The sequence below is a fragment of the Podarcis erhardii genome (assembly GCF_964252035.2).
Source record: "Podarcis erhardii genome assembly, chromosome: 7".
NCBI classification, from domain to species: Eukaryota; Metazoa; Chordata; class Lepidosauria; order Squamata; family Lacertidae; genus Podarcis; species Podarcis erhardii.
Genome location: NC_138511.1, coordinates 20,992,840 through 21,020,186, shown reverse-complemented (window position 1 = coordinate 21,020,186; position 27,347 = coordinate 20,992,840). Strand labels below are relative to the sequence as shown.

Here is a 27,347-nt window from a genome sequence, read left to right as displayed (position 1 = left end):
CAGGATGCAGCCAGACCTCCAGAACGGATCCCATTCACAACCAGAGGTACCACTGTATCTTGTTAAATAAATGGCTCATGCTTTTCCTGCCATATTGCAGCACTCGTGGAGATGGATAGAGCAAGTACAAGTACCTCATCAGAAGAATGGATCCTAGCCCAGACACTACCCATAGGGTTCCTTTGGTCTAGTCAGTCTTAACTGGAATCCAACATGGCGCAGACCTGGAGCTCAGGTGTAGGTCCTGATTCGTTGGTTGAAGATCTATGATCTATACTGATTCCATTGGTTCATTGCTGGAGTCTTTCCCAGCCATACCTGTGGATACCGGGGTGGCACCTGGGCCCCCTTCGCATGGTAGAGACCTGCCCCCCCAAGCCGGGGTCCTTCTCAGAGAACAAAAATTGGGAGCATCAATTGCGAGGGAGCACCCTTGGCACCCAGAAGGTTCCATGTTCAATCCCTGGCATCTCCAGTTAAAAGGGATCAGATAGCAAGGAGAAGAGCCTGGAGTGCCGATGGGGGTCCAATCTGCCTAATTCACACTTTCTGAAACAATACACAACATGAAACACAGCTGCCCTGTGAAATCTGCACTTCTCCAAACATAGGAATGCACAAAAAGCATGTACAAAAGAATGTACATACTGAGGTAAAATTGGTTAGATGAGGAAAAATACACAACACACATTGTCTTACGGCAGGCATGGCCAAACTTGGCCCTCCAGATGTTTTGGGACTACAATTCCCATCATCCCTGACCACTGGTCCTGTTAGCTAGGGATGATGGGAGTTGTAGTCCCAAAACATCTGGAGGGCCAAGTTTGGCCATGCCTGTCTTAGGGGAACTTGCTTTGTAATCAAAGGTTAGGCAAAACTGCATAGACAAATGTGTATATTGGGAGAAATTTGGACTAAAAAGCTGGTGAGTTTTTATTAGGATTAAAGAAATAAAATCTAACTTGGTGCAGAAATGTGGAGGAGTAAATTGGGGTGGGGGTTGGGGAAGGAAACTGAAAGTGACAGAGTCATAGAACTGTAGAGCTGGGAGGGACGTACAGTACAGTGGTACCTCGGGTTACATACGCTTCAGGTTACATACACTTCGGGTTACAGACTCCGCTAACCCAGAAATCGTGCTTCAGGTTAAGAACTTTGCTTCAGGATGAGAACAGAAATCGTGCTCCGGCGGCGCGGCGGCAGCAGCAGGAGGCCCCATTAGCTAAAGTGGTGTTTCAGGTTAAGAACAGTTTCAGGTTAAGTACGGACCTCCAGAATGAATTAAGTACTTATTCCAAGGTACCACTGTATAGCTGAAAACTCCAACGAAGGAGAGTCCCCCACTTTCTGAGGGAGCCATTCCACTGCCAAATAGCTCCAGCCATCAGAAAGCTCTTCCTAATGCTTAGTTGGAATCTCCTTTCTTGTAATTTGAGTCCATTGATTTGGGTCCTACCATCTGGCGCTACGGGGGGGAGGGGAGCTTGTTCCATCCTCCATGGGACAGCCCTTTAGATATTTGAAGGTGGCTATCAAATCTCCTCTCAGTCTCCTCTTTTCCAGGCTAAGCATACTCAGTTCCTTCAACCGTTCCTCATAAGGCTTGGTTTCCATACCTTTTGTCATCTTGGCCACCCTCCTGTGAACACATCCCAGCTTGTCAAGATCCTTCTTAAACTGTGGTGTCTAGAATTGGACACAGTACTCCAGGTGTGGTCTGTCCAAGGCAGAATAGAGCGGCAAGACTATTACTTCCCTTGATCCGGAGGTTATACTTCTGCTGATGCAGCCCAGAATAGGCTTTTGCACTTCATTCACCTCTAGCTTGGAGGACTGCAACCTGTCAGAGCAGGCAGTACTAGTCTAGATGGAAAAATACCCTGACTTGGTATATAAGGCACCTGTAATGGACGCTGTAAGTTGTAACCTGCACTGCAGATCTTGCAGTGAATGGTGGGACTAGGTGATCAGAAAGTTCTCTTTATGATCATGCACTCGTAAGGGAACCAACAGAATTACCTGCCTTCATTATTAGGTTCCCATTGCTTCCTTGCAGGGCTTAGGTGCTCTGGGCTTGTTGCTATCTTCCAATCAGAATGTCTGGCCTCAGTGCCCTCTAGCTGTGAAATGGGATTTTTTGTGTCCTTTAAACCACAAGTAAAGCATTTGAAAGCAGGAGCAGGAGGAAATGCTTCTCCGTGCAAACCTTCTAAGGGCAAAAATAAAATCTGCTTCTAATTTTAGTTAAAGTGGAAAATAAGTCTGGACAATAGCTCCTTGGTGTTAATAGCAGGGGTGGACAGAAAGTAGATCTACTGGATCTCAGTGGAATGATTTCTGACTCCCCATTATTTAGCAATATAAGCTACAACGAAGGGCTTCAGTTCTATGCACAAGTACTTGCCTAATCTAGGAGCAAGTTGTATGTAACGTTGAGCCTCGGTGTTCCCCAGCTGTAAAATGGGCCTTAATATTGAAGTATGCAGGCATAGCTTGCTGTTTCTTAAAACTGTGAGGTCTTTAAAATAATATATCTCCCAAGGCTAAGGCTTCTGCTTTTGTTTTTTCTCAGCCTTAGCATTTATCCCCACCCCCAATTTTAAAAATTTTTTTTTTCCTCCTCAAGCATACATGTGGCTCTTAATTTAGCTTTATTGAAAATGCAAGACAACCATTCTGAGATCTGAATTTCTGAACTGCAAAATTAGATTTTCAACTTTGGAAATCCTCATGGGGAAACTGAAGTATTTTTAGCCCCAAAGTCAACCATCAATGCCAAATTTAGAGGGTGGGGGGTGGGGGTTCCTGGTATCAATAAAAATGGCTTTCTCTTCTGTTCCACTGAAGGAACCATTACTGACAGCTGAGCAACACTGTTGGATTATGTATCTATACATCTATATATGGGGTAATGTCAATTGAACAATTAATGTGCAGAACAACAGGCCATTGTGAACATTCACAAGACTTTGTGGAGAATGTGCACATAATCTGTCCATGAATTCTGCAGATTTCCCAACGGATATATATAAAACCTCCAACAGGCCTTGGGGAATGTGCATCTCTTGGCTATATACTCTTGTCATTATGCATAGTCTCCAACAGGTCTTGGGGACTGAGCGTATCTCAGCTACATTTTTGTATATTCTCCAGCCAATATGCACAATCTCCAACAGGTTTGGGGGAATGTGCACATTTCCCAAGACCCTGTGGGGAATTATGCATATACTGCCGAGGAAATGTGCACAGTTTGCCTGTGGGGGACATATTATGTGCACGCTTTCCGTGAGGCCTGGTGAATGTGCACAATGGCCGGTTATTATGCACATGAACCACTCAACTCACATTATCTCCAACATATACACACGTAAACACACACATATATAATTGGCTGTGGATAAAAGACTCACAGTGCCCTCAATCCTTCTTCTTCTTTCCTTAGATGCTAGAGTCCCCAGACCCTCGCATCACTGACCCGCGTCGGACGTGGATTTCATTTGTACATCGTCCTGATGACGGCAGCAACTCCAAAAAGAAATGCAAAGGCAGAGATAAGAAATTAGTAGGTTATTCTCGGAAGCACTTTTAGCTGTCCATTACATCCATCGTGATAATAAACCCTTCCCTCTGGTTCTGATGTTCAGGGTAGGAGTGCCGTTAATCTGTGCAGTCAGAATGGCACCATCCATCTATGAGAGGGTGGGGTCAGTTTGGGGAAACTCCAAGGTTTGCAGAAGTAGAGAAGCATTTTTTTTGGGGGGGGAATGGGAGGATTGTCTTTTCAGAAGTAGTCCAATGAAGAATACTCCTCCCGGGATAAATGCAGGGCCGGATTTAGGTTTGATGAGGCCCTGAGCTACTGAAGGTAATGGGGCCCTTTATATGTCCAGCTGTCCTTTGTTAACAACAAATTGTCACTTTTTTGTTGTCGAATATATGCTGTATGGTAATTTATGGACCTAAGAGGTACCTAAAGCCATGTGCACATAACAAAATATGTATTTTAAAAAGTAATTGTTGAACTGAAATACAATTAAGAAGTATATTAATAGTGAAATAATTATTAAGCACTAACTTAAAATGATTGGGGGCCCATTACTTACATCATAGGAGCCCACACAACACAAAACACTGTTGCTGTAGTTAGGTTTTATTTTATTTGTTTTTTCTCTTATATTTTGGAAATGTACATCCAGCTTTTTTCCCCTTTAATTTTTTTTGGGGGGGGGCCAAGAGAGTGGGGCCCTAAGCTATAGCTTGTTTAGCTTATACATAAATCCAGCACTGGTTAAATGTGTATAGGATTGCAACCTAGGGTGTGTGTGTGTGTGTGTGTGTGTGTGTGTGTGTTTGGGGTGGGGGGCAGCGAACATATTGCCACTCACATTCGTTTTGTGAGTCACCGACCCCCAGTTCCGTCTTCTGTCTCCCCAGTTAAAAGATCTTGAGCTATGGGGCTGCAAAGAACAGAATAGGAGCCCTGCAGCTTATATCTGGCCCATGGATGTAGCCAGGATTTATGTTGTGGGGTGTTTTTTTTGGGGGGGGAGGACATCCACCTTTCACCATCCTCTTTCTGGCTCTGTCTAGCTGATTCGGAATGAAACATCTTGACAACAGTTTTTTAAAATTTCTTTCTTTTGACCCCATGTGCCCAGAAAAACCTGTCATTTCGATTTCAGATATTCTGATTATTTCTACTTTCAGTTAAGTATTTTTATTTACTGGATTGGGGGTGGTCAGCTGCTCCTCTGCCTCCCTGGCTATACCCATGATCAGGCCTAAGGATTACTGGCTCCAGCATTCTGTTCTCACAATGGCCAGCCTTATGCCTCTGGGAAGCCTGCAAGCAGGACCTGAGTGCAACAGCAGCCCTCCTCTCTTGCAGTTCCCAGAAACTGGTATGCAAAGGTTTACTGCCTCCGATAGTGGAGGCAGAGCAGAGCCACCATAACTAGCAGCCGCTGGCAGCCTTGTCCTCCTGTAGCAGAGCATCGTGTGATTTGCTTTCGGATTATTCTCAGCTTCAGTCCCTGGTGTCTGCAATTGGGGGGGGTCTTTATCCTAGGAACAGAAGAAGAGCCTCTTGGATCAGGGCCCATGTTGTCCAGCATCCTGTTCTCACAGTGGCCAACCAGGTTCCTGTGGGAAACCAGCAAGCTGGACCTAAGCACATGAGCATTACTCTGACCAAGTGTAGCCATCATGGCTAGTAGATGTTGATAGCCTTATCCTCCAGATCTACCAAATCATCTGCCAAAGACCCTGAAGAGCAAATGCCAACGATCTGATATTGGGCTAAGTCAACTGGGGTAAACCTTTGCCCCTTCGGATCCTGCCAAACTACAACTGCTGTCATCCACCCTGACCATTGGCTACCCTTGCTAAGGCTGATGGGAGTTGTAGTCCAGCAACATCTTTTTTTTAAAAAAAATAATTTTTATTGAATGATTTTATGTTACAAAAAACATTACAACCATACTACCACTAAATATAATTGAGAAATAAAAATTACATACATCAATATTTAGTTTGTTATTTGTTATTTGCCGTCTTATTTCCTCCCAAACATTCCATACAAAACACACATATGTACAGACACACACAAAAAATGATAATAATGAAAGTAAATATTTTTTACCCTTTTATCTTTCAAAATCTTTTCTTCAATTTTGACTTCCTGTCAAGTCCCTTCACATATGTTTTATCTTACAATCGAATGTACACAAAACAATAAACCTTTCTATAGAAATTCTATATAGAAATTCTATATAAATTTTCCGATTCATTCTGAAAACATAATAAATCCTTAATTGTTATCCAGCAACATCTGTTGAGCAGAAAGTTCCCCACCGCTGCATGGTCTTTGTGGCCTGACCCAGCATCTGACAGCTTTGCTTGTGGACTTGTCAAAAAAGGCAGCACCATGGATCAAGTCTAACTGTGTTGCTTCCTTCCTTAAAACTGACTGTCAGGGCAAATTGTATTTTAATTGTCGGGTTGTATTCTCTCCCTCCCTCAACCCCCCCCCCACCCCAGTTTGTATTATTCTGTATTTTGTAAACGTTGTGAGTTTTGCCTTAACACCCAACTTGGAAGAAAGGTGGGATACAGAATCTATGAAATGAAGGAGTCAAATAAAATAAACCAGTTACAGATAGGTAGCCGTGTTGGTCTGCCATGGTCAAAACAAAATAAAAAAATTCCTTCCAGTAGCACCTTAAAGACCAACTGAGTTAGTTCTAGGTATGAGCTTTCGTGTGCATGCACACTTCTTCAGATATATCTGAAGGGTATATATCAGGGTATCTGAAGAAGTGTGCATGCACACGAAAGCTCATACCTAGAACTAACTCAGTTGGTCTTTAAGGTGCTACTGGAAGGAATTTTTTTATTTTGTTTTGAAAATAAACCAGGCTAGCGTATTTATCACAAATAAGGTTTCTGAATCCCCTCCCTCTCCCCAAACACTCTTCTTTCTTTCAGCGTGGCCTTGTTGGACCTCCAGGACCCCCAGGCCCTCCAGGACCCCCGGGGGCTCCAGGGGCAGAAGTCACCCAGGAAGTCTTGCTGCAGGAGTTCAAGAAGATGTTAAAAGGTATGCGGGTTCAAGAGAGGCCGGCCTCCTTCCAAGCTCAGGCGGCAGCGTCTTCCTCTCTCCTTCTTTTTCTCAAGCCCTCATTTTTTTTTACTATGGCTCTCTTGTTGTTGTTGTTTAGTCGTTTAGTCGTGTCCGACTCTTCGTGGCCCCATGGACCAGAGCACGCCAGGCACTCCTGTCTTCCACTGCCTCCCGCAGTTTGGTCAAACTCATGTTAGTAGTTTTGAGAACACTGTCCAACCATCTCGTCCTCTGTCGTCCCCTTCTCCTTGTGCCCTCCATCTTTCCCAACATCAGGGTCTTTTCCAGGGAGTCTTCTCTTCTCATGAGGTGGCCAAAGTATTGGAGCCTCAGCTTCAGGATCTGTCCTTCCAGTGAGCACTCAGGGCTGATTTCCTTAAGAATGGATAGGTTTGATCTTCTCACAGTCCATGGGACTCTCAAGAGTCTCCTCCGGCACCATAATTCAAAAGCATCAATTCTTCGGCGATCAGCCTTCTTTATGGTCCAGCTCTCACTTCCATACTTCACTACTGGGGAAACCATAGCTTTAACTATACGGACCTTTGTTGGCAAGGTGATGTCTCTACTTTTTAAGATGCTGTCTAGGTTTGTCATTGCTTTTCTCCCAAGAAGCAGGCATCTTTTAATTTTGTGACTGCTGTCACCATCTGCAGTGATCATGGAGCCCAAGAAACTAAAATATTTCACTGCTTCCATTTCTTCCCCTTCTATTTGCCAGGAGGTGATGGGACCAGTGGCCATGATCCTAGTTTTTTTGATGTTGAGCTTCAGACCATATTTTGCGCTCTCCTCTTTCACCTTCATTAGCACCATACATTTAAGCCTCATCTGAAGCATGTTCAGAACATCAGAAGAGGCTCCTTGCTGGGATCAGGCCAATGGGTCCATCTGGACCGCTGCTTCTCAAACGCCAGCTGTTTTGGGACTACAACTCCCAGCATCCCTAGCTAGCAGGACCAGTGGTCAGGGATGAGGGGAATTGTAGTCCCCAAACAGCCAGAGACCCAAGTTTTGGAAACCCTGCTCTAGATAGACCAGTGAACTGATCTCACAGTGGCCAACCAGATACCCCAATGGGACATTTGCAAACAGGAGTTCAATACAAGAGCACTTTAAATGTATGGTGTTGCTAGGGCCTAAGGCTGTACAACACCATATGTTTAAAGCACATGACTCCTCCTGGGAACTTTAGTTTGTATAGGGGGCTGGGAATTGTAGTTCTGTGGGGAAGGGGCAGACTACAGTTGCCAGAATTCTTTGGAGGGCAGGGCAAAGTGCTGTAAATGGATGGTCAGCCAAACTCACTCTTCCAGTTGGACAGAGAAGCTGGATTCTCAGGGCCAACAAGATGGCCTCCTATTTCCCCCCCTTTTTCTTACAGAAGCCACCGAGCGGCGGGCCCCTCCGGCTTTGCCAACCCCCCTGAGCGAGGCGCCCCCTTTGCTGCTCTCCCTGGAGGAGGCCTCCCCCTACCGGCGAGTGGAGGAGGCTTTTCACTGCAAACTCAAGGGCCAGATTGTTGTGGACAAGAAGACTTTGATGGAACTCCAGAACTTCCAGATGGTGAGGAGACCACATCTCTTGAACTAGTGGGCGTTATCGGACGGTGTGAGGCACGTATTGGGTTGTAGCCAAGGCTAGTCCTGATTAGAGTAGACCCACTGATGTTAAGGACTAACTTAGGCCATGGCTACTTCCCCCAAAGGATTCTGGGAGCTGTCATTTGTTAAGGGTGCTGAGAGCTGTGAGGAGACCCCTGTTCTCCCTCAAAGAGCTACTTTTCCCAGAGTTCCCCAGGAAGAAGAGTTGATTGTTAAACCATGTGGGGAATCATAACTCGGGGGGGGGGTAGGGGGTCTCCTCGCAACTCTCAGCACCTATAGCCAACGGCAGCTCCCAGAATCCTTTGGGGGAAGCCATGGCTGTTCAAAGTGATATTATAGTGTTTTAAAAGTGAGAATGTGGCCTAGGTTTGTAGTTTGTTTACTTACTTTAAGCATTTCATAACCCTCTCAGCCTTGGAATGGCAAGTTTGAGTCCTAGAGCAATTCTTCAACCTCAGTGAATTGCCAAGAGCCTCTAAAAGTAAAATCTCTACATATGGAGGTTGGAAAGGGGGGGGGGGGCAAAGTTCTCTGGAAGGATAATCCTGGTGCCATGCTAATTGGCGTGGAGAGAGGGAGACTTAAGACATCTTAATAGCCATCAGGGGCTGTAATGGAGGGAGTCAGTCCTTTCTTAATTATGTTTGGCGGATTCCTGGGGCCTGCCCGTGCCAAGGGGTATGCTGGTGCCAGCACTTGTGGGCCTGAGCAGGGCGTGTTCGGGGCACGAACGTAGCCGTGAGTCTGCGGCACAGTTGCTATGGGCGCCGACAGCAGGATGAGAGGGCATCCTGGCGACGAAAGGGAAAACAGGGCCTTGTCAAGGCGGCATTTCATCACCTCTGTCTTCGGGTGTATCTGCAGACTGAACGCAAAGTCCTTGGGAATCAGAAGTGGGGAGAGAGACCTGTTGCGCTTCAGCCCCGCTTGTGGGGTTCCCAGAGGGCCGTCTGGTTGGCCACTGTGGGAACACGGTGCTGGGCTGTGTTGTGTGTTGGGCCCAGAGGTGCCAACTTCTCTGGACAATTGAAGGGGCCCGACCCAAAGTCCTGATGTCATGTGTGGGTCCCTCTGAATACTGAGGGGGCCCAGCCCCTTTAAAAAAAAAAGATTGTGGATCCGTAGTGCCTCGGGCCCCAGGAGCCAGTTCCCTAGTTTGGGTCTAATCTGTCAGGGCTCTCATTCATCATTCTCCTGGATAGCTTTACTAGAAGATTCGACAAATTTATGAAGGACATGGGTATGTTTAGCATAGGGAAAGAGGAGACTGAGAGGAGATATGATAGCCGTCTTCGAATATCTCAAGGGCTGTCCAATGGAAGATGGAGCAAGCTTGTTTTCTCCTGCCCTGGAGGGTAGGACTCGAACCCATGGCTTTGAGTTACAAGAAAGGAGATTCCGACTAAAGCCGGACAGTATGAGCTGTTTGACAGTGGAATGGTCTCCCTCGGGAGGTGGTGGACTCTCCTTCCTGACGTGCAGCGTAAATTAATAATGCAGAGTTTTTAAGTGAAAGAATAAGAGCTTTACTGAGTGAAAATAAACTTCTTCATAAACAACATGGTTCCAAACCGTTTGACTGAGATTACATTCTGACTCTGCTCACAACTGAGGCAGACTGACTCTGACTGAAATCTTACAGAGAACACACAGAGAAAATGGTTGCTATTTATAAGGAGAATGAGACACATGTCAGAGTGACTCAACAGTTAGCAATTAGGCCTGAATAACTTTAGTAGGCCCTGAATAACTTTGTGCAGTCCCAGCACTTCCCAGTCTGTTTTGCTGCTTCTGCTTTCATGTGTCTTTGTCACATGACATTTCCTTGGAGGTTTTTAAGCAGAGGTTGGGCGGCCATCTGCCATGGATGCTTTAGCTGAGATGCCAGCCTTGCAGGGAGTTGGACTAGATGACCCTTGGTGTCCCTTCCAACTCTCTGATTCTCTGATTCAATGGCTACCAATGGCTACTAGCCACAATGGCTATGTTCTCCCACTACTGATGGAGGCAGGATGCTGCAGGATAACAGTGGCTGGGAATCACAACTGGGGAGAGCTCTGAGTTTCTGCTTGTGGGTTTCCCATAATGAGCCTGTGGTTGGCCAACCTGAGAGCAGGATGTTGGACTAGATGGACCTTTGGCCTGATCCAGCAGGGCTCTGCTTTGGCTCTTATTATATCTTCATGGTTCTGGTGAAGCAGATGCTCTACTGCCGAGCTCATGTCCTCATAAGGAATGGGGGCACTATGTCGACGTCCTTTCATTCTGCAAGAGACAGAGAGGGAGAGAATGGCGAAGCTGTAGAGGGAGAGAGAGAGAGAGAGAGAGGGAAAGACGTGAAGAAACAGGAATGTTTTATCAAGCGGTAATTTACTGGTGCCGGAAAATTGCCTTCCATTTCAAGTCCGCGGTTTCGGGGGAATTAAGTCGCTGCCTCCGTTTTAGTTTAATTGCTTTTAACGAAAGGGGGGAAGGAACAGAGCTGCCAAAAATGGGTTGGCAGCTTCTGCCTAACAGATTGGAGAGGGACACACACACACACACAAATTTGAAAAGGGGCGTGGAAGGGCCCATACCATATACTAGGGGTGTCAAATAAGCAACTGAGAAGAATCAAAGCTGTCTTATGCATGGCCTTTGGCTTGATATTGCTCTCTACCGTCCTACTCTCCAAAGTGGTACAGCCTTCCAACAGACGCATCATAGTGCTGATAATGCCAAGGCTGCAGGTTCGATCCCTGTATGGGACAGCTGTATAGTTTTGCGTTGCGGGGGGGTGGAATGGATGATCCTCAGGGTCCCTTCCAACTCTACAATTCTATGATTCTATGTAGGTTTGCTCTAGCTCTGTAGCTGTTGAGCTAACTCAAGCAACCCACTCATTTTATCTGATTTGTATTGATAAATATATTACATATATCTGCCAGTTTTGTGGATTTTAGCTGTGTTTTATCCATCCTTTTACGATGGGCCACATCCCACTAAGTCCTTCTCAGAGATAAAGCAACCGAAATTAATGGACCTACACCTGTCATGCTCATCCATAAGAACGTATGAAAAGCCCTGCAGCTGAATCAGGCCAATGGTCCATCTAGTTCAACATCTTCTCACAGTGGCCGACAACATGCCCATTAGGATTGCAGTCTTATCTGATGGAGGATCTATTGTATATTATTTTTTTACCCTTAATGTTGTTGTATTAATATGCTGGGACCCTTGGGCCAAACACCATATAATCGTCATCATCATCATAAATATTACAGTGGTGCCTCGCAAGACAAAATTAATCCGTTCCGTGAGGCTCTTCGTATAGCGGTTTTTTCGTCTTGCGAAGCAAGCCCATTGACAGCTTAGCGGATTAGCGCTATTAGCGGTTTAGCGGCTTTTAGCGGATCAGCTGATAAGCGGCTTGGGGCTTAGGAAAAGGGGGGGAAAAGGGGGGGGAACCCACAGGAACTCGCAAGACATTTTCGTCTTGCGAAGCAAGCCCATAGGGAAATTCGTTTTGCGAAGCGCCTCCAAAACGGAAAACCCTTTCGTCTAGCGGGTTTTCCGTCTTGCGAGGCATTCGTCTTGCGGGGCACCACTGTATTAGTAGTAGTAGTAGTAGTAACAACAATTACAATATTATTATTATTAGTAGTAGTAGTAGTAGTAACAACAATTAAAATATTAATATTAATAGTAGTAGTAATAATAAATATTATTAACAGTAACAATAATTACTAATAGTAATAAAGTTACCTAGGCAAAACCAGCTTTATCTCTCTCCTGAAAAAAAACACCACCCAAATTCTGATGTTGCAGCAACAGCAGAACCTCCAATTAATGGGCTTTTTCTTTTCTTGGCACATTAAAGCTAATTTTCTCCTCCTCCCTGACTTGAGCCAAACCCACACCACAGGAGCCAAAGATAACAATAAACACCCGCACTGAGTTTATTTTAGGCTAAGTCCGATAATCTTTCCTGCCAGCTTTGCAACTGGAGACCTCTCCCTTGCATGGCAGCAGCTAAACCCGGGGTGGGAGGTGGGGAGCGCTCTTTAGGCCTCCTCGGTCGGTCCCCCCCAAAAAACTGTAGAGATGAAGGCAAAGAAAAACAAAGGTCGCTAAGCCCTCCCCCAATGGCGCAGAAGAAAGTGATTTGGTAGGGCTAGGGGTGTGTGTATAGAGTGAGGTTGGAGAATTTTGCCAAAAAAGAAACGGGAGCAGAAATGGCCAATATATACTTGTTTGTCTTACATCCGGAACGGAAGTCAATTGGGCAAACATCATCAGCAAATGATACCTAATTGATTATGGTTCCCTGCCTCAACCCCACATTTGCATTGTGTTTTCTTTGCAATGAAATGAGCCAGGTGGAATAATGTCACAACCACGTTCCTGGGATAGCTCAGTTGATAGAGTGTGAGACTATCGGTTCGAGACACACTTTGGGCAAAAAAGATTCTTGCGTTGCGTGGGGTTGGACTAGATGACTCTTCTGACTCTACAGCCTTATGATTCTTATGTGATTACTTGGTGTTACGGATGTTATGATTTTGTTACAGTGGACAAACGAGACGAATGGTGCCATTTTTGGTGAAAGGCTTAACTGAGGGAAAAGATTAAATGTTAAACTTAAGGTGGATACAACCCTGCGATTCTTGAATGTAAAGTGGTCTGGTGATGTTTAAAGTCAAAGACACAACACAAGAAAGCTTCTGTGTGTTATGAAATAGAGAGAAGGGGAGCAATGGAGGCGGTGGCCAGGGTCTCGTTGGATTTGTGACTGTGTTCTTTTTCTTCCTAGCCTTCGGCCAAAGGAGCGTTCCTCCGGGGATCTGGTTTGAACTTAACCACCGGGAGATTTACAGCATCTATATCTGGCATTTATCAGTTTTCGGCCAACGTCCACATTGGTGAGTGGGAACTCTTGCTGCTGGCAGATAACATGTCCTTTTGCCTTCGTTTCACAGCTGGTACGGTCTTGAAAAAAGAAGGTAAAATCTAACCCTACGGAAGCTGGTTCCTCTAACACAGGGACCTTATTTATGCCCGAGGGGCCAAATTTGCTTCTGGGCAACCTTCCAAGGGCCACATGCCAGAGGCAGAAGTGGGTGGGGCAATAAATGTTGATGTTAAATTTGCATCCAAGGCTAATTTCTGTGCACACATCTCTATATTCATTACATACCCTCCTTCCTTTTCTTTTTCTCCAAGACCACAGTGAGCTGAAAAGTAAACTACAGCTTCGAGCAAGAGACAACATCCGGGTGCTGATCTGCATCGAATCCCTCTGTCATCGCAACACGTAAGTCACTGGGATGCTGCTGCAATACCATCTCAGGACACAGGTGGGGAACCTTTGGACCATTGTCCGAATGTGGTCTTCCAGCTCTCTGTGTCTGGCTCTCAGGACTCTCCCCAGGCCACACACCCTCCCCAGCTAGGTCTCTCCCCAGCCCTGCTTTGTACCTTCCTTGAGCACCTTTGCCAGGCTGGAACATGTCCTTGAACTCTGAACTCATGCCTGCAAGAGAGGGGTGGGTGTTGAAACCAGCCTACTGCGCAAAGCTCATTTTAAAATCCACTGCTCCGCCCACTTTTACCTCTGGCTCCGCCTGCCACTGGCATGTGACCCCCCAGAAGGGAATGCAGACCTTGGAATGAAAAAGGGTCCCCCATCCTTGTTCCAGCATCTAGCATCTTTATGGCAGGCCTAATCTAAGGTTTCTTTCTCAATGGATAATTGAAGTAACAATAAGAACAACAACAATAGCAATATCCCAGCCATTCTTTCCTCCCTGAAATACACTCAACTTATGCTTGTCAGAATAATACCAGCACATTATGAATAGGATTCAATAATAGAAGTCAAAAGGGAAATTGGAGGTCATTTTGCTCCACCTTCTGCTGGGCGCAAGATCTTCAATGCTGGAGGCAACTAAGATAATGAGAAAAGCTCTGCTGGATGAGGCCAATGGCCCATTGGGGTCAGGCATCCTGTTCTCTCAGTGTTCATCCAGATACCTACAGGAAATTAAGAGCACAACTAAAGCCTGCTGGATCAGACCAAAAGCCCATCCAGTCTAACACCCTGCCAACCAAATGCTTCTTCTGGAAATCCTGCAAGGAGGACCTGAGTGCTTGTGAATGGCAGCAAGTAGACATCTTGCTTCCAACAATGAAGGCAGAACATAGATATCAGGCTTAATAGCCTTCTTCTCCATGCTGCTTCCCTGACTAACCAGTTTCTGCATAAAAAACCTTCAGTGAAGCAGAGCAAAGCACTCTGTTTCACCGTTCTTATCAGTGTGGCACTGCTCCTATCTTTTAGCCGAAATTGACTTTCCTGCCGTTTCCACCCCCCACGCTCCTTCGCGCTGGAGCGACAGAAAATGCACCTGCTCAATTTTCCTCAGGATAACCCTTCAATCCTCTCGTGGTCTCCCCTTCATCTTCTCTTCTCCAGGGTTCATGGCTTACCCTGGCCCACGGCGGCCATCTTTGTTTTGGATGGTTGTTTGGAAGTTGACTCATTCTGGAGCATTCGGGGGTCGGAATGGCTGCCATGCACAAAAATATGGCAGCCTCATGCATTCCATGGCAACCATCCGCAGCTCTTCTGAAGGCCTGCAGCTTCTCAATTGAAAGGGCTGTGTCTCCTCAGTAGGCCTCGTTGGAAAAGCTTAGCGATCTGCAGTTCATTTGGCAGAGGGCAGTGGTGTTCCCCCAGCCCTTTCTAAAACACCCCCATGCTTTCCTTGCACAAGAACGGCCATTTTGGGCCTTTTCTCTTTCCTGATTTGTTCTTTGTCCGCCACACTCGCCACAACTCTGTCAAAACAAAAGTGGGGAAAATGTCCTCTGAACGGGTCTCTGCTGGCAACTCTTGAAACCCCACAGAAGCCAAAAAGTGGAGCTGGAAGAAAGGTTTGGGAACGCGGCTGTGCCAAAGTCCCCCCCCCTCCTCTTCGTGACTCAGATGGAACCGATCTCGCTGTTAAAGTTCTAATTTAAACACTTTTATTGGAGGAACAGTGAAGAAGGTGTGGAATGCTGAAGAATTAAAAGAAAACCAGACCAGGCCTCGTTCATAGACTTCGTTGGCTTTCCCCAAAGACGCCATGGAGCTTGCAAGTTGTTGTTATTAGTAGCAGTGGATGCTGGGAGATGGCAGGAACCCCTCGAACCTGATAGTTTGGCAGATACCTCAGCAGGGAAGAACATAGTCAGCAATAAATTGCATTCATAACACGGACACAAAATCCACCGCAAACCAGGAGCTTAATACATCAACGCAGCCAGTTGATGTTTTCCATGGGGAAAATCTGGGTGAACAGATACGTTTTAAGCTAGGGCCAAAATGCCTAATTAGGGAAGAGAGGATGTGTCCCATTTCGTTTTCTCATTTTTCCGGCCTTACAGTCAGTTCTCCACATTTCCTCTTGCCTTTTTCAAAGAAGCCCCGCATGAAAATTCATCTGCTGTTTTGTGAGAATTTCTCCTAATGTATCCATTTTCATATGCAGCTTTGCCGAATACACATATTTTGTTTTGCAAGCCATTTCCCCTGATATAATGCATATTTGTTTACCATTTTCCCTTATATGCACTTTAATGCACAGTTCCACCAAGTTTATTTTCATTTTTCGCATTTCTATCCCACAAGGAACTTGAGCTGGTGTGTACATGGTTCCTTTCTTCCTCCCCATTTTGTCCTCACAACAACCCTGTGAGGTAGGTTAGGCTGAGAGGCTGCACCAGGCCCAAGGCCACCCAGTGAGTTTCATGGCTGCTTGGAGATTTGAGCCCTGGTCTCCCAGGTCCTAGTCCAACACTCCAGTCACTGCACCACACTGGTGTGAAGATAAACACTAGCTTAGTTTTTAAAAAATAAATTTTATTGTTTATAGCCCAGTGGCCCATCACAATACAGTATGAGCAGAAATCACACAGCTACAGAACTAAAGACATTGCATGCTACCAGACCAGGACAAATCTACAATGTCCAAAATATAGGAACGTTCCTTCTATTCAGCATCCCTGGGCTTTGGCACTTGCACAAACCAGAAAAGTTGCTCTTACCTTTCTTGTGCTAGTACAAATAGTGTCACCCTATAGCTGATGCACATTTCGACATCTGCCAAAACCATTTAATTTTTGAATCATCCAGTTGACTTTCTAAGGCGATCTGAAAAGGGGAGACAAATCTAGCTCTGGGTGAATCATACAACGGGCAAAATGAAACATAATGTAAAAGATGCTCAGTAGACCCTCCGGGGTTTCAGATGTAAATATTTACCGGCCCTCTCAGGAGATGTTGGACAGGTGGCCTACCCACCAAGCCAGGGTCTCTTCTTCAGCTTTGGAGCAATTGGCCATGCTTGTAAAGGGCTACTCCAGTTGCTGAAACAGAGGTGGAAGAGAGCCTCCAGCAAGTCAGGGGGCTGTTGCTCTTGGACCGTCTCTGGATAGGGGTGGATTCAGGTGAACGTTGGAGTTGGTTTTTGGCATGGCGGCTGTGGAAACTGGGAGCAGTGGAGTGAGGCGATGGTTTCCGTTCCCACGGGTTGCCTCACCTCTTATGAAACATGACGAGGCCAGGGCATCGGCTGGCTCGGGGCATGCCTCTACCACCTGCCCAACCTGGCAGTGCCCCTTTATTAGGGCTTCGCTTGCACCTGCAGGGTGGGGCAACCTGCCTCCGGAGGGCATGAGACCTGTTGCAATGTCGGTAGGAGAGCAAGCCCAAACGAGCCATCAGCTGGCAAAACTGCTGAGAGCGAAGAGCATGTCGTAAACATGGGGGGTTGTAGCCAATGTCGGTCCTACTCAGAGTAGATCCATTGAAATGAACCGGCGTGGCTAATTTAGGGGTTGCAGCCAACTTTGATCCTCCTCAGACTAGACCTTTTCTGTTGTACACAACAACACCCGCCTCAAAGTAGACCCTAAGTTGGCTGTGGTCATTAATTTCAATGGACGCATGTCTGACATTATTAATGGTCACGTCTAACTTAGGTTAACATTAAGGGTCACGTTTAACTTAGGTTCATTCATTTCAACAGGTATGCTCTGAGCAGAACTTATTTGGCTACAACCCATCATTTTTTTACTTGGTTAGTCATCTACCTTAGAACCCAGGGATGGATGGAAGAAATTTAAATTAATGTGTTTGTTGCTGAAACATCTCCATTTTGTTTTGCTCCATTTCCTCCAAATTATCTTCCAAAACTGACTGTGTGGGGAACCTCTGGTCCTCCAGATGTTGCCACACTACAAATTCCAGCAGGTGTGGCCAGCGGCCAGAGGGATAAGGAGAGTTGTAGTTCAGCAAAGGTACAGGGCCAGAGGTTCCCCACACAGTCATTTTCCCCCAAGATAATTTGGAGGAAGTTGAACAAAACTTTAAAATAGCCCATTCCTATGCATATACAGTGGTACCTTGGGTTAAGTACTTAATTCGTTCTGGAGGTCCACTTTAGCTAATGGGGCTTCCCGCTGCCGCTGCACCGCCGGAGGACGATTTCTGTTCTCATCCTGAAGCAAAGTTCTTAACCCGAGGTAATATTTCTGGGTTAGCAGAGTCTGTAACCTGAAGCGTCTGTAACCTGAAGCGTATGTAACCCGAGGTACCACTGTACAACTGGAAGCAAACTGGTACTGTGTTCAGTGGGGCTTCCTCATGGGTAAAGGTGCAGAGTAAAGTTAGGGCCAGCTTGCTAATACACCTGGCTTTGCAAGCTGGTGGAAACCACAGAGGAAACAATGAGAGCATACTGTAATTGGAGGGGCAACCCAAATGATCAAGGGGGTGGAACAATTCCCCTATGAGGAAACGTTGATGCATTTGGGGTTGTTGTTTTTAAGTTTAGAGGAAAGGCAACTAAAAGGTGACATGGCAGAAGTTTATAAAATTATGCTCAGCATGCAGAAAGGGGACAGGGGAAAGTGTTTCTTCCTCCTCTCATAATGCTGGAACTCGTGGACATCCCAACAGAAGCTGAATGTAGGAAGCTTTGGGACAGAGGAAAGGAAGAGCTTCTTCAGGCAGCACATAGATAATCTGCGGAACTCACTTCCACAGGAGGAAGTGGGGATTGCTAACTTGGGTGGCTTGAAAAGAGGACTGGACAAATTCTAGGAGCTATGAATGACTATCGGCCTTGATGACTATGCTCTGTCTCTGTGGTCAAAGGCAAAAAATGCCAACTTCTGGAAATGGCGGAAGGGGAGAGTGCTCTTCTGCTCAGAGCCTACTTGCAGGCATCTGGTTGGCCACTGTGAGAATAAATGGACTATATGGGCCATTGGCCTGATCCTGCAGGCTCTTCTTATGTCCTTATAAATGATGGAGAGCTTGTGGAATTTGAGCTTGAGATACCCCACTTCTCAGCCACTGTGCTATGCCAAGCTATGAATCTGGTCTGTGAACACCTGTCTCCCTTTCTTTTGCACCTTGTAGGTCTTTGGAAGTTATTGCTGGTCTGGAAAGCAACAGCAAGATCTTCACCGTTTATGTCCATGGATTGCTGCAGCTGCAGGTATAAGGGGGTTGTAGAGCTGGCGGTGATGTAGCCTATAAAGAGCACCAGTGAATTGACACGGGTGGTGCTGTGGGTTAAACCACAGAGCCTAGGACTTGCCGATCAGAAGGTCGGTGGTTCGAATCCCTGCGACGAGGTGAGCTCCCGTTGCTCGGTCCCTGCTCCTGCCAACCTAGCAGTTTGAAAACACGTCAAAGTGCAAGTAGATAAATAGGTACAGCTCTGGCGGGAAGGTAAATGGTGTTTCTGTGCGCTGCTCTGGTTCGCCAGAAGTGGCTTAGTCATGCTGGCCACATGACCCAGAAGCTGTATGCCGGCTCCCTCGGCCAATAAAGGGAGATGAGCGCCGCAACCCCAGAGTTGCCCACAACTGGACCTAATAGTCAGGGGTCCCTTTACCTTGACCTTTTAGAGCTGGTGGTAATGTAGCCTATAAAGAACATCAGTGAATTGAGACAGACTCCCACCCCTCGGGCCACCATTTTTATGCAACAGGTTCGGCAGGTGGGAAGAACCATAGCTCAGTGGTAGGGCATCTGCTCTGCATGCAGAAGGTCCTGGGTTCAATCCCCGGCATCTCCATTATTAGGTTTTATTTTGTCTCAGGGCAGATTACAATTAAAATTCTAAAAACGCTGTAAAACAGCTGCAAATTAAAGAAATAAGATGGGTCCTAAAAACATGCACCTCAAGTGTTGAAAGCCAAAGCGTGCTTTGTCATGGAGGGGAGGGAGCCCCACAACCTTCCACAGAGAAGGCCCTTTCCTGGTCTGCCACCCCCACCAACTCCTGAGGGTGGCGGAACAAGCAAGAAGGCGGCCTCTGCTGATCTCAGCACCCAAGAAGGTCTGTAGGGAAGGAGCAGGTCTTTTGGGTATTTCATCCCTGAATAGTTCAGGGCAGTGTTCCCCAAACCTGGGTCTCCAGCCATTTTTGGACTACAATTCCCATCATTCCCCCTGCCAGCTAGGTAGGGACGATGGGAGTTGTAGTCCAAGTTTGGGAAACACTGGCTTTGAACGCTAATGGGAGCACCTTCAACCTGTCCTGGAAACAAACTGGCGACTCCTGGGCTTGTGGTTCTCTTGTAGCTTTGTACATTGGTTCCCAGTATGTCTCCGAGCACAATTCAAAGTGTTGGTGCTGACCTTTAAAGCCCTAAACGGCCTTGGTCCAGTATACCTGAAGGAGTGTCCCCACCTCCATTGTTCTGCCCAGATGCTGAGGTCTAGCACCGAGGGCCTTCTGGTGGTTTCCTCACTGCGAGAAGCCAAGTTACAGGGAACCAGGCAGAGGGCCTTCTTGGTAGTGGCACCTGCCCTGTGGAACGCCCTCCCACCAGATGTTAAAGAGATCAACAACTACCAGACTTTTAGAAGACATCTGAAGGCAGCCCTCTTTTAGTGTTTAACAGACTACTGTATTTTAATACTTTGTTGGAAGCCGCCCAGAGTGGCTGGGGAAACCCAGCCAGATGGGCGGGGTATAAATAATAAATTCTTATTCCTATTCCTATTCCTATTCCTATTCTTATTTCTTCTTCTCTTCCCTTGTGGTGCAGCCTGGACAATATACTTCCATCTTTGTTGACAACAGCGCTGGTGCCCCTGTCACCATTCAGAATGGATCCGATTTCATGGGGATGCTGGTGGGAGTCTAATCCCAGATGACCCGCGACGCAGGCGGGCAGGGGGATGAAGATGCAGCTGAGGACTTTGCAACCTCTGTCTCAGGGGATCGCCTTCTCTTTGCCATTAGGCTTCTCCAGCTGAGTGACGCAAACAATACTTTCCCTTCTCCCCGTGGCATAGCAATAATTCAAGAAGAAGACAAAAATCACGGGAGGAGAACAGTTCTTGCCACTGAAACTAAAAGACTAGATTTCGTTCCCAGTACAGTATATTCACAGGACACCTTCACTTCCTCAACCTCGGCTCTGAGATCCAAAACTTTGCTTTTGCTTCGGGATACAGCGTTTTGTTTTTGAAAAGACCAACCTTCCAAGGACATCTAACTCTCATCTGAACTGGGGGGGTGGGCTTGGTGCACTGTGGGTAAGTGGGTCTCTGAAGGCATAAGAAAAACAAAGGTGGTTCCAAAGCAGAGCACCTGCTTTGTGTGTAGAAGGTCCTTAGTCCAGCCCTCAGCATGATTTGAGAAACAGCAGACTCCCTTCTGAAAGGATTCCTGTTTCCTGTTTCCACCCTACCTAATTGGTTTCCTTAAAAAAAAAAGGCCTAAAAAGCTTCTTGCAATTTAATGCCGAACTGTTTTTTAATCAGCCTTCCCGTTGCAGATGCAAAAGCATGCCCCACAAAAAATGGATGGAGAGCAACTAAGTCCCTTGGACCAGTTACTCTCTCTGGACATCAATTGGTGGGTTTTTTAAAAAAAATCTGTTCCTGGCAGGGAACCTATGCAGGCCCCTCCTGCGAACCACTTAGACCTTCCCTAAGGAAGCAAAGGATGCAGCTAAATGGTTGTAGCCTATGATGTCCCACTCAGAACAGACCCATTGAAATGAATGGACTGAAGCATCCCGTTACTGTCACTGAGTCTACTCTGAGTCCAACTAGCATTGGACACAACCCAAAACGAATGGAATAGCTGCAAAGTTATACTAACAGGTGGGTTGTGAGTCGCAGGAAAAGCTGATGAAGGAGTCCCCGCTTTCAGAATGGGGTTTCATCCATTCATCCTTCAAATTCTCCATCTTCACCACATCCCTGAATTTTGTTGACATTCCAGCCTTGCTTTCAAGTGATCGTTGTTGGCTTGTGTGTTTGTGTGTTTGTGTGCTGGCTCTGGCTGAGTTGAAAAACAGTTTAATAATTATTATAATTGAGAAGAGAACTGTATATTATTTAAATTATCTGTGCTTGACCGCAAGTGCCCAGCCTCACTATATGCAAAGGCAGAGGAAGGCAAGATTGGAGCTATTTGTAATTGGTGTGACGTCGCCAGAGTGATTTCTGACGGGATTTTGCCACTCCGGGGGGAAAGAGAAGGGGGGCACGCTCCCACCAAGCACAGCCTCCCGAAGAGACAGAAAGGATGTGTTTGGGCTCAAGCATCGTCACAGCAGCTGGCAGATTTCCACTAATTTCTTTCCAGAGACTTTGACATGCAACTGTGGACTTAACCATCAACACCCAGCCTGCACCTTAAAAGGCTCCCCCACCCCGACTGTTTAAGAATCACCCCCCAGGCCTTTTGTTGCATTTCAAAGTAACCCCATTAGGGCAGGACAAAGTGTTACAAGTCCATTTCCCCCCTCTGCATCCGTATGATGAGCTCTCTTTCGCCTCCTAACCTCGTCGATACACTTCTCTGCCCTCCCTGTGTGGGAAGCAGGTAGTGATTTAAACAGTCCACACCTGCCCACTTTGAGCAGGGCAGGTTCCTGCTGGATAGCTCAGTTGGTTAGAGCGTGGTGCTGTTAACACCAAGTTCGTGGGTTCAATCCCCATAAGGGGCAGCTCAGGGTCCCTTCCAACTCTATGATTTTATGAGATGTCAGCAGTGGGCAGGGATGGATTTAGCAGCCTGGTACTGGCAGGAGAGATGTCCAGCAGGGGAGCTGTCCAGCAACGACCTGGTGCTGGTTCAGCAAAGCTTTTACATTAGCCAGCAGACTGGGGGAGACGGGGTGTGTATGTGTGTTATAGCAGGCCAGCTTTTCCTGCCTCTTCCTGGCTTCTCAGCAGGACCCTGTTCCCAGAACGTAAACTCGTGTTTGCCTCCTCTGAAGTGGGAAGAGATAAATTTGATTCGTTTTACATTTTGATGCGCACCTACCTGGTTTGCACTTTCCAAAACAACATGTAAAATCACGGCTATCCTTTTAAAATCTCTGAATTTTGTGGTGCGGTTCTCAAACCAAAAAAAGAAAAGAAAAGAAAAGAAAAGAAAAGAAAAGAAAAGAAAAGAAAAGAAAAGAAAAGAAAAGAAAAGAAAAGAAAAGAAAAATTGCATGTATTGGGGGAACTAGCATCACAAAACACATCCTATTAAGGAAAACAGCTTGCGGAAACACCTGCGTTCAGCAAAATAGCATACCAAAAATATATAAAGGTAAAGGGACCCCTGACCATTAGGTCCAGTCGTGGCCGACTCTGGGGTTGCGGCGCTCATCTCGCTTTACTGGCCAATGGAGCCGGCGTACAGTTTCCGGGTCATGTGGCCAGCATGACTAAGCTGCTTCTGGTGAACCAGAGCAGCACACGGAAACGCCGTTTAACTCCCGCCGGAGCGTTACCTATTTATCTACTTGCACTTTGACATGCTTTCGAACTGCTAGGTTGGCAGGAGCAGGGACCGAGCAACGGGAGCTCACCCCATCGCGGGGATTCGAACCACCAACCTTCTGATCGGCAAGTCCTAGGCTCTGTGGTTTAACCCACAGCGCCACCCGCGTCCCACCAAAAATATATATGGGTGGATTAAAGAACACACCCGCTACAACACAAACGAGTCTTTGAGAAGACTTTTTAAAAATGCAGAAATGGACCACTTAAGAATGGGGAAATGAGAAACCAAAATGGAAGGATTTGTCCACCCCAGTTCCCAAGGAGGGATGAAGGAAAGGAGGCCTTCAAAACACACACTGCATCTCCAATGATGGGGTTGGGCACAGACTCGTTGATTCTGCTTGTTGTCTCAGGAGGGTCAGGAAAAGGATCTGCAGCTAGGTGGGGAGTCCCAACAGAAAGTACATTGGGTTCCTTCATGTTTCAGCCCGTTAAGTGAAGGCATCACCTGAGGTGGTGGCCTCAGAATGGGGTCATGGGAAATGAAATTCCCTCTGATCCCAGTCTGTGCTGGGAGCCATGGTAAGGACTGGATGTCCCTCTACTTTGCAAGAGGACCTATCATGTTCAGGGACCAGGCAAGGAACACAGAGCATCGTGACCATTGATCAAGGGGATATGGAGCTGCCAATTTGGGCAACGGCTTCTTTTATCTTGCAACATTTAGTCCTGCCCTAGATCTTTTACCAAGCGAAACATTTCCTGCAAGTTGGGTGATTTATTTCAATTTCAATTTTGAATAAGAGTGGGGTACGAGTGTGTGTCAAGAAACGGGGAGAGGGAGATTATTTCAAGCAAGTGCAACCCTTCTAGTAGCGCCTCTTGCCTTTATCGTCTTATGTTTTAATAAGATATATTAATAAATCTGTATATTTAGTCACCTTGTATACACAGCAGCCCTCGGGGCACGCATTTAAAGCTGTAAACATATCGTTGCACACTGGAGGGGCTGCCAAGCAGCCTGGCATGTGATCGGCAGGCTGGCGGGGAGAGTGTTGACTTATTTATGGAGCTGGCTTGGCATTGACTGCGATGAAAGCTTGTGAAGGATAACGTGGTGCAAGCAGTCTCTCTACTGCACTGTTTTCAGTCTGGCTTAAAAGCTCTAGGTTGCATCCGGTGCTAGTTCTGCTCAAAGTAAACCCATTGAAGTTAATAGACAATTGCATTCAGAAGAAAGAATTCAGCTCTTCACTTTTCTCACACAAACCTAATGGATCGTCTTCTATGTTAGTCCAACTCAAAGTAGACTCACTGGGCCTTATCCAATGCAACAGCTCTGCTGGTACACAGGATTTCTATGTGCAAAATGGATCTTCTTCTCTCTTCCCTCCCCCATACCCTCTAAATTAGCTCTGAAAGTTTGGGGGACCCTCCAGAGCAGATTTATTTGGGGGTGCTTAACTAGGTGGAGAGGAAACAGAAATCTTGTTGCACCAGCAGAACCCCACTGGGTTCGTCAGTTTCATTGGGTGGTATTCAATGCTAGTCCTGCTCAGAGTAGACCCATTGAAGTTAATGGGCATGACTAACTTAGATTAGTTCATTTCAATGAAGGACTTAGTTGAATATAACCCTGTGGGTGGTAATTAACCAAATGTAACAGTTGGCCTGTTGAAACTAATGTAGCTAACTGGTTAAATAATTTTAGTAGGTCTATTCTGAGTAAAACTTCATTGAATGCCACCTAGTGGGTCAACTCAGAGTAGGATTCTGTTGGATACGAACCAAAAGGATTAAAATATTTAAAATTGGGAATTTTTTATCCAGGATTGCACAAGAATTCTAAGAAATCAAGGCAGGTTAGGAAAGTTCAGTCCACCATCTTGATTCAAAATGGCGCCCACTTGTACCCAAGCACAAATCTGCTCCTTGATCTCAGGAACCATCATGCAAAATTTGGTTACGATGACTTTAGAGGTGTCCAAATGCATCATGAACAGGCAAACAACTTTCCCAAACGTGTAATAAGACTAGCAACCTATTACCCAGCATTGCTTGGGAATTCTAAGAAACCAAAATGTCAGTACAGTTTTGAAATCACTTGTTAAAATGCAGTGCAGCTTCCAAAGCTTGGCTCTGCCATTTTGAGTCAAAGCGGGTTCCAATCCTAAGTGGAAACCAAAACCTGCTCCTCAAACTCAGGAACTGTTATGGGAAATTTAGCGATGACATCAGTGCATCCACATCAGTGCCGTTTTGAGAAGTCCGGCCGGCCATTTTGATTCAATATGCCACCTAATTCTATCCAAACATAGATGAAAGCCGCCTTCTTGATTCCAGCAACCGTGACGCCAATTTTGGTAATGACATCTTGAGAGAAAATGGGCAGACCGACAAACACCTTCCCCAAATATCCAAGATAACAGAAGAGTAAGACAGTGGTTAGTATAAGGAGTCTGGTGCCTTCCAAGTGTTGTTGAACTCCATCTCCCACCAGCCCCAGCTAGCATGACCACTGGCCAGGGATGATGGGAGCTGTAGGCAGGTGACATCTGGCCGGTTCCTCAGCCCTGGAGAACAAAACTTAGTTGCTCTCTCACTTCCTTTTAACCTGTGTTTCCAGCAAACCATGGTTTGCTTGAACAATGGTGTAGCACAACACTGGTTAACCCTAACCATACCCCTTTCCAATGGTACACACACCTGAAAATAAAGGATGCCCACCACACTAAATAAATGGCACCTTCAAAAACTGATCCTTGGAATGGAGCCTTTGGGGAAATCAAAAATGGAACCCAATGGAGCTTCAAGAGCTCTGGTAAGTTCCACCCCTCAACCCATGGGAAGGACTGCAGCTCAGTGGCAGAGCATTCTTGTTTCAACCCCTGGCATCTCCAGGTAAGGCTGTGTGATACCCCTGCTGGAAAACCCGGAGATCCGCTGCCAGTCAGTGCAGACAACACTGAGTTAGGCAGACCAATAGCCTGCCTTAATGTGACAGCTTCCTATAAATTTGAGGGAGGGATGTGGCTCAGAGGCAGAACTTCTGCTTTGCATGCAGAAGGTCCCAGGTTCAATCCCAAATGGCATCTCCAGGGTTGGGAGAGACTCCAGTCCTGAAATCCTGAAGAGCTGCTGCAGGTCAGTGCAGACCAGGTGTGGAGGAAACCTGTAGCTCTTCAGATGCTGACAGACTACAACTCCCATCATGCCTGCCCATTGACCACACTTGCTGGGACTGATGGAAGTTGTAGTTCCACAGCATCTAAAGTTTCTCCACACTTAGTGTAGAGACGACACTGAGCTCAAAAGGCCAATGTTCCCATTTTTTCCAAAATGCATCTCCCTGAAAACAGTTGAAACGCCCTCCTTCTCATATATTGCAAATGGGAGCGTGTGTGAGAGAACTTTTTGACTCAGCCCTAAGGGGAAGTAAACAGCTGTGGATTTTATAGGTGTTGCTGGACGCCTGTCGTCCATAAGCCCCAGCTTTTATTATGATGGTGGTTTATTATGATTTATTCAATTTATATTATGCCCTTTATCAAAACATCATAGGGCAGTGTACAACATTAAGAACGTATTTTACTGCACATAATGGATTTTAGGATTTTATATCCCGCTTTATCACTACCCAAAGGAGTCTCAAAGCAGCTAACATTCTCCTTTCCCTTCCTCCCCCACAACATTCAGTCTGTGAGGTGAGTGGGGCTGAGGGACTTTAGAGAAGTGTGACTAGCCCAAGGTCACCCAGCAGCTGTATGTGGAAGAGCGGAGGCATGAACCCTGTTCACCAGATTACGAGTCCACTGCTCTTAACTACTACACCACACTGGACATAAAACAAAGCATAGTAATAGTAATAGTAATAATAATAATAATAATAATAATAATAATAATAATAATAATAATAGAATCACCACGACAGTCCCCTGCATCACCTTTAACAGGCTATATATTATTTAATGGCTGATAGTTTGGGTAAAGAGAAAATGTTTTTGCCTGGCGCCTTAAGGCATGTAATGTTGGCACCAGGCGAGCTGCTCTGGGGAGAGCATTCCACAATTAGGGAGCCACCACCGAAAAGGCCCGTTCTCGTGTTGTCACCTTCCAAACCTCTTTGGCGATGAACATAGAGAAGGGACTCAGAATACAAGCGGTTGTCAACATTGGTTTGTATGGGAAGAGGCGGTCCTTATGGTATTGAGGTCCTGAGTCATGTAGTGTCCGTGTCTATGCATTGAAACTAGAGAAGCATTCGGTTTTCCCTGCAATATCTTAACTCCAGGAGATCTCAAGGGAAGGGAGGGTGAGAAGAGGGCAGGCGTCTCTG

General features: G+C 46.2%; 1 protein-coding gene across 3 annotated transcripts in view; it reads left to right on the top strand.

The window, feature by feature from the left end:
* Nucleotides 1–22,040, top strand: part of C1QTNF12 (C1q and TNF related 12) — a 38,646-nt gene extending 16,606 nt beyond the window's left edge. For 2 of the 3 annotated variants that reach the window (XM_081871286.1, XM_081871288.1), the window contains exons 2-8: nt 3,443–3,562; nt 6,487–6,598; nt 8,007–8,188; nt 13,022–13,130; nt 13,432–13,522; nt 18,680–18,758; nt 20,323–22,040. In XM_081871286.1, the coding sequence (XP_081727412.1) occupies nt 3,443–3,562; nt 6,487–6,598; nt 8,007–8,188; nt 13,022–13,130; nt 13,432–13,522; nt 18,680–18,758; nt 20,323–20,421 (792 nt within the window). In that variant the 3' untranslated portion in view covers nt 20,422–22,040. The remainder of the gene's footprint in view (nt 1–3,442; nt 3,563–6,486; nt 6,599–8,006; nt 8,189–13,021; nt 13,131–13,431; nt 13,523–18,679; nt 18,759–20,322) is intronic. The other variant, XM_081871287.1, reaches the window with a different exon arrangement.
* Nucleotides 22,041–27,347: the final 5,307 nt, after the last annotated feature.